This window comes from Anneissia japonica, unplaced genomic scaffold (assembly GCF_011630105.1).
Source record: "Anneissia japonica isolate Jap-2015-1 unplaced genomic scaffold, ASM1163010v1 scaffold287957_len1322810_cov207, whole genome shotgun sequence".
Classification (NCBI taxonomy): domain Eukaryota; kingdom Metazoa; phylum Echinodermata; class Crinoidea; order Comatulida; family Comatulidae; genus Anneissia; species Anneissia japonica.
In genome coordinates, this window is record NW_022683022.1 from 292,169 (window position 1) to 299,685 (window position 7,517).

Sequence of the window (7,517 nt, forward strand, 5' to 3'; positions counted from 1 at the left end):
TTTAATACTGCTAGATACGCCACTGAAAGCATCACATTCTAATTCTAATCTAGTAATATTCTTGTTTATGTACTTGACAAAATATATTAATTAGAACTGATATTATTAGTCCTATATTATCATCATCATCGTCATTATCATTATAATTATTATATCAATGACATAATGAATAATATTATTAATGTAAAACCGATTTTTATTACCATTCTTTTAATATACTGTAATATATTTATGGGCATATTTTATTTGCATTATTAATTTGTATCCCAATCATCATCAACATTATGATGGAATTATAACCCATATTATCATCATAATGAACGATAGTTCAGTATGATAATTCTCAATTATTTCCGTAATGGTTGTGTTGTACTAGTATAGCAAACTTGACATTAATTATCATTTCCATTGCAGCTTGGACGCACACCACTACATAGGTGTATACTTGCTCCGCGTAAGTACGATGAACATCGAGAGACTGTCATGTGCCTGTTGATTCATGGGGCCTCCGCATCGATAAAAGATATGGTAATGTACAAAAAAATGAACTGCATCAAAAGATAGCCTATCAGTCAACGCTGCTAATACAACAACTTATATAAGACACCACTAAACACAATAATCAAAACCAACATGATAATAAATATTAAATAATTTTAATGAAATCAAAATCATATATGAAAAAAATAATGATTTCACTATTTAAAAGTTTGATTTATTTTCCAACCATGTTTTTGGTTTTTTGGCGCCATTTCTTTAATACTGTATTACATTCAATTGAAACCCTATCGCGATCCTGATAATTTTTGTTATTCCGATATTATTTTGACAAATAGTAGCATATTTGTTATGATAACTTAACTAAACTGCATTACTATTTTAATAATTTTATTTGCAACCAACATCGTCTTATCGCGTGCTTGTGTCTGTTATTGCAGCATGGAAGGACTCCTCTTGATTGTTATGATTGTAACAAATGTCGTGAATACGAAAATTCCACGAGATCCGAGAAAAAGCACTCACTTAAAAAGTTATTAATAGGTAAGCATAAAGACTCATTAAATATTCAATATTAATATATTATGCCTGTTTTAGATAAAACATACACTATGTATTTTTTAAAGTCAAATTATTCATATATTTCTCTCCATATTACTTTGGTTTTTTTAATGTGACAGTTATTTGTTTCTTGTCACTAATCATGTGGTAGTTATTTATTTATTATTTATTACCATTTGTATATTAACTATAGTGAAATATGCAAGAACAAACAAGACGACTAATAATATAATACAATAATATACAATGCTATACTAATATTTCATATTTTTATGTAACAAGGACGATCAATACCGCCTGAAATTGAGGCTAGAGGTAAAACTGCTGTGAAAGCCTACGAATACGAAATGCAAAATGGTGAAATGACGGTAGTTAATGCAAGATTCATGTTTCTGGGAAAGGAAGGAGCCGGAAAGACCTCCTGTGTAAATCATATTCTTGAAAAAGAGTAAGTACAAATAAACGACGAAATCAACGAAAATTATGCCTACGTAAAATCAAAGACAATAAATAGCAGAAGATAGAGCAGCTTTCCAATATAGTGGAACATCCGTTCCAAAGGCATTGTGGGTACACGGAGAGCAATGTTTACCCTGACGGCGCTATATAGCAATAAAAAGGCGCCGCTCTGGTTCGTTTGTTTCCTGTAGTTTCTCCACTTAGTAAAATAGTAAAATTTCACCCCATTCGCGCGAGGGCGGATGTTCCATCGATTTTAATGCAAATACGCGAACAGCTCATTCTTCTGCTATTTAAGTTCTTTGGTAAAATACAGTGGTATTCTGCGTGTAATGCTGCGTTCATTAGAACTTGTGAAAGCTGATTTCACAACTTGTAACATGCGAGTACACAAGAAGAGTGCATTTATTTGACGAACGCTAAATGGCTGCTGTCACTTTTGCAATGTGTTCGAAAATAAAACATAAAATTTTTTTAAATCTTAAATAATATTATTTAAACAAATTTCAATAAATATGTTGGCTTGCAAATAAAACATACAAATAAAACTCTTTTTTTTTTATCTGAAATAATATTACTTAATAAACAAATTGCAATAAATACCTATGCTCGTTGTGCATAGTTTGTGTTACATCCGCCATTTTGCACACTACTTGTGCAAATCGAGGAAGATAATTCTACTCATAGAGATATAATAAATACGGAAGCACCTAAGTGCCATTTGACATGACGACTTGTCAAGATAATTATGTTGTCAATTCGACATAATATACATATCATGTCAACATGGCGAGATAGATTATCTTGACAAGTCGACATACTAAAACTGTTTTGTTGCCATGACGAGATAGGTTATCTTGACAAGTCGACATAATAAAAGTTGTATGTTGTCATGGTGAGATAAATTATCTTGACAAGTCGACATAATAAAAATTTTATGTTGTCATGGCGAGATAGATTATCTTGACAAGTCGACATAATAAAAGTTGTATGTTGTCATGGCGAGATAGATTATCTTGACATGTTGACATAGTAAAAATTGTATGTTGTCATGGCAAGATAGGTTATCTTGACAAGTCGACATAATAAAAGTTGTATGTTGTCATGGCGAGATCGATTTTCTTGGCAAGTCGACATAATCCTATTCATAACCGAAAAACTTCACATAAAATATTCAGACAAACAGTCAACACTAAACAAAAGAGCCGAGCTATTGTCTAAATGTAGGCACAACAACTACTTACTTAAAAGCAATTAACTCATTTGCATTTTCACCTGCCTTAGCATTCATATGGCGTCTCTCGTCGTTTACGACGAATGAGCATCTCGGCGACGATGTGCCTTCTGGTGCGAAAGGAGCCCAATGCGTGACAGACATTCTTTGCCGCATTCGTCACATCTGTAAGTTGTACTGCTGGTCTCTGTGTTTCGTGATTTTCTCTCTGCTCGCTTCTGCTTTAAGGCAGAGATACGCTTCTCTTCCTGGTGTTTGGTGGCTGCAAGACATCGGTTACGCCACAATCGCCGATTGATTGCATCGTCTTCCCAAGTAACCAAACTCATACCACATTCTTTGATATTACTTTTTAGTGTGTCTTTGTATCGTAGTTTCACAAGAAGTGATTGAATGCTTGAGATGCCACACCTCTCAAGGACTGCAGTGTTGGGTATGCTGTCTTGCCAGCGGATGTTGCAAATTCTGCGAAGGCAACGCATTTGAAACGATTCTAGTTGCCGCACGTGCTTTCTGTATGGTGTCCAGGTTTCACTGGCGTACATGAGAGAGGACAGCACGGCAGCTCTGTATACATTTATTTTTGTTGTCAGTTTTATGTCGTGGTTCTGCCAGAGACGATGTGTCAGACGACCGAATGCTACACTAGCTTTTGATATGCGCTGTAAAATTTCATTGTCTAGGGAGCCGTCACAAGACATACTACTTCCAGGATAGCAGAAGCTTTTTACTGAGGTTAATTTTGCACCACCTATCGTGACGTCAGGGTCAGAGTGAGAGTTGCAAGGGCAAGGCTGAAACATCACTTCAGTTTTCTTTATACTTATTGTGAGTCCAAATTTCTTGGCTGCGTCGGCAAAACTGTCAACAATTTCTTGAATATTATCTAGGCTGTGAGCAGAAAGCCCAGAGTCATCTGCAAACAGAAGATCTCTGATTAGTGTTTCTGTTGTCTTGGTGCGAGCTGAAAAGCGTCGTAAGTTAAAGACATCTCCATCAGTTCTTACTAGCAGATACACACCGAGTTCTAAGTCTCGAAAGGCATACTGTAACATGAGAGCGAAAACGATACCAAACAGGGTGGGAGCTAAAACGCACCCTTGTTTGGCACCATTTGTTATGTTAAATGATTTTGAATACTTGCCATTGTCTAAGACACGACCCATCATGCCATCGTGGAATGACCGAATAATGGTGATAAGTTTTTCTGGGCATCCTACCTTGAGGAGCAGCTTCCATAGCCCTTTGCTGCTAACCGTATCAAACGCCTTTGTGAGGTCTACAAATACAGTGTATAGTGGTTTATTTTGTTCTTTACATTTTTCCTGTAGTTGTCTATAGGCAAAGATCATATCTGCAGTGCCCCGACCTCTACGGAAGCCACATTGTAATTCGGGATACACATTGTCAGTAATTGCACTTGTTAAGCGATTAAGTATTACTCTAGCTAAGATCTTTCCTGCTATGGACAACAATGATATTCCACAATGGTTGTCAAATTGTAATCGGTTTCCTTTTCACTTATATAGGTGTATTATATTTGCATCTTTAAGGTCTTGTGGTACTTGGCCATTCTTCCAGAAAATACTTTTGTGAGTCTTTTAATCAAGTACGTACATCCACATTCAAATACCTCCGGTGGGATTCCATCTTGTCCAGGTGCTTTGTTGTTTGACAGCTGTTTTATTGCATTCACAACCTCAGCTTGGTTTGGTTCAGAGTCGAGGTGTTCCATATTAGATAATTGTGGCATGTTTTCGATTACGTCATCCGAGATATCTGACTGTTTATTTAACAGTGAGTTGAAATGTTCAGCCCATCTGACGAGTATTTTGTCCTTATCGGTAATAAGTGTCCCATCGGCTACCATTACTGGGGTGGATCCATTGGCACGAGGGCCATAAACTGCCTTAAGTCCATGGAAGAGAGCTTTGGAGTTATTGGTATCTGCAGCCTCTTGGAGGTCAGCTGCTTTCTTATCCCACCACTTGTTTTTTATTGCTCTTAGGTGCTTCTGGACCACCCATTTTTGTGCCAGATATGCATATTTAACAGTGAGTTGAAATGTTCAGCCCATCTGACGAGTATTTTGTCCTTATCGGTAATAAGTGTCCCATCGGCTGCCATTACTGGGGTGGATCCATTGGCACGAGGGCCATAAACTGCCTTAAGTCCATGGAAGAGAGCTTTGGAGTTATTGGTATCTGCAGCCTCTTGGAGGTCAGCTGCTTTCTTATCCCACCACTTGTTTTTTATTGCTCTTAGGTGCTTCTGGACCACCCATTTTTGTGCCAGATATGCATTTCGTTTGATGCAGGACTGTTTGTCTACAATATATTCACGGTGCTTCTCATGCATTCCTTTTAATATGACTTGTATTTCCTGGTCGTTCTCATCGAACCAATCTTGGTGTTTTCTTTTCACAAACCCAAGTACATCGGCAGCAACACAGTATGTAGCATTACGGAAGTCGTTCCATATCTTCTCAGTGTCTTCATTGTCATCTTCTGTTATATCGTTCGTGTTTGTAAACACAGATTCAAACTTACTAGTCAGTTCTTTAGCCTTCTCACGGCTTCTTAAGGCTTCAACATTAAGCCTCTTGGTCCAATGTTGGCTTTGGGTCCTTATTTTTGGTGGCGCCAGTTACAACTTCATGATGGTTCTTACGAGTAAAGGCCAACAACTCAGACAGCGTCGGCCGACGCAGCCCGACGCGATTTGTTGTCGCGTCGGGTCTGTGTGAGTTGAACGCAGACGCGATGGTGTGCGTCGGGGGCAGTCGCGTAGTAGAATATTAAACATGTTTAATATTTCTCACGACGGCTTAGGACTGTCCCCGACGATAAATCGGATCGGGCTGCGTCGGCCGACGCTGTCTGAGTTGGCCTTAAGTGATCTGATAGACTGCCACTTCCTCTCACAGCACGAGTAATATTCACGTCTTGTCTGTCACGTTGGCGAACTATGACATAGTCAAGTAAGTGCCAGTGCTTCGATCGCGGATGCATCCATGTTGTTTTATATTTATCGTCTTGCTAGAATGTAGTGTTGGTGATAAGCAGCTCATGGGAAGCACACTTGGAGAGTAATAGCTCACCGTTGGAGTTGCATTTGCCAAGTCCATGTATGCCCATTACGTTAGGCCACAGCACATGATCTGCTCCGATGCGTGCGTTAAAGTCGCCTAGTAGGATGAGCTTGTCCTTCTTTGGAGTTGTGGAAATGATTCTTTCGAGTTCCTCGTAGAAATTTTCCTTAGATTCATCAGTGTGAGTCATTGTGGGTGCATATGCGCTAATTATTGTAGCGTGTGTCTGTCTGCTCAGTTTGAGCCGTAGAACCATGATTTTGTCAGAAATTCCAGTCGGAGTGGTCTCTAGGTTGCATGCTAATGATGTTCGGATAGCAAAACCTACACCTGAGGTGCGCGGAACACCTACTGGTTTACCTTTCCAAAAAAAATGTGTAACCAGCACCGACTTCTTCAAGGCTGGATTCTTCAGGCAGTTTTGTTTCACTCAAAGCTTCTATATCGATTTGGTCCGTCCGGTGATAGCTGTTCTCCGTTCTTCTCTGTTTTCATTGTCCAGTAGTGTTCTAACGTTCAAAGATCCAATTATCAATTTCATTCTTAAGTTCTTTTTTGTTTTCTTCTTGCCGCAAAATTGGATGACCAACTGGGTGCGGCTACCCAGTAGGGCCAGGCGATGTATAGGGCTCCTTTTTCTCGCCCCTTCCCGGACTGGGGAGAGCAGCGCTAATCCTAAAAAGGCCTGCTCTGTCATCTAAGGAGGATACGAACGACTAAGCCGTTTTCTTGTCGAGCGACCATCACCCTTACACCGCCTGCGTGCAGGATTGCGGCTAAGAACTACCAGCAGCATCCTCTGCCTGTTCCCGTTACCATTTCCCCATCGCCACAGGGCTTTCATTTTGGCCGAGACGACCTGCACAGAAGTAAGTGGAAGTTGCTTGTGCGGGACAAGATACCCTCTCTCCTCCAGTAATCGTAATCCAATGGTGCTAAGTTAGCCACGAAGTAGGTAGATAACTGGCCGCAGGTTTAATTTTGGAGTGTCCTTTTCCTAGACAAGTCGCTAAAAAACTGAGAGTCCCGTCCACACTTGACTGATGCTGGGTCCGCCTTCAAGCCGTTGACCAAGTACTCTGGTTCATCCGCCTTCTCCGCCGTTCCAGTCTTCATGCACTAGGATGGGCAACCCCACCAGCACAACAGCAGCGAACTACATGTTGCCTCTCACTTAGATTAGCACCTCTGTCAAGTGGAGGTCCCGGGGTATGGCCGTCGGCATGCACAACCAACTGCTAGGAGCCATAAGTGAGAGTCGAGCAGTGTGTTGTGGACACCGGTGATCCCATCCATGTTAACCATGTGTGACATGCGACAGATGGATTTATCAAGGGTACTACCATTAACAAACCACCCATATACTCACACAATCCTTGTATTCTCTCACAAGATTGCATTAGCATGAAACATTCTGTAGAGTGATTATACCAAGTTCTTCAAGTTCTAAATTTTCAATATTTACGCTCTGCATTATCACGTGTATCGAGCACTGTACGTTGCTAGTATTACCAACTACATTTATTCATATACATATATATACTGTCTCTTATACACATCTGTGTTTATGTGTGTGTATGGATATATATTGTTTTCAAATTGCTCAACTCAGCCATCTTGGAATTTTTTGTGATGACGTCATTATTCCGATTATATTTTTTAACGAGTGTGTGG

General features: G+C 39.7%; 1 protein-coding gene across 1 annotated transcript in view; it reads left to right on the forward strand.

The window, feature by feature from the left end:
• The window catches only part of LOC117115303 (poly [ADP-ribose] polymerase tankyrase-2-like), a 10,795-nt gene extending 8,864 nt beyond the window's left edge, over positions 1 to 1,931 (forward strand). Inside the window, exons 4-7 of the mRNA XM_033259068.1 lie at positions 415 to 528; positions 939 to 1,041; positions 1,342 to 1,507; positions 1,835 to 1,931. Of these exons, the coding sequence (XP_033114959.1) occupies positions 415 to 528; positions 939 to 1,041; positions 1,342 to 1,507; positions 1,835 to 1,931 (480 nt within the window). The remainder of the gene's footprint in view (positions 1 to 414; positions 529 to 938; positions 1,042 to 1,341; positions 1,508 to 1,834) is intronic.
• Positions 1,932 to 7,517: the final 5,586 nt, after the last annotated feature.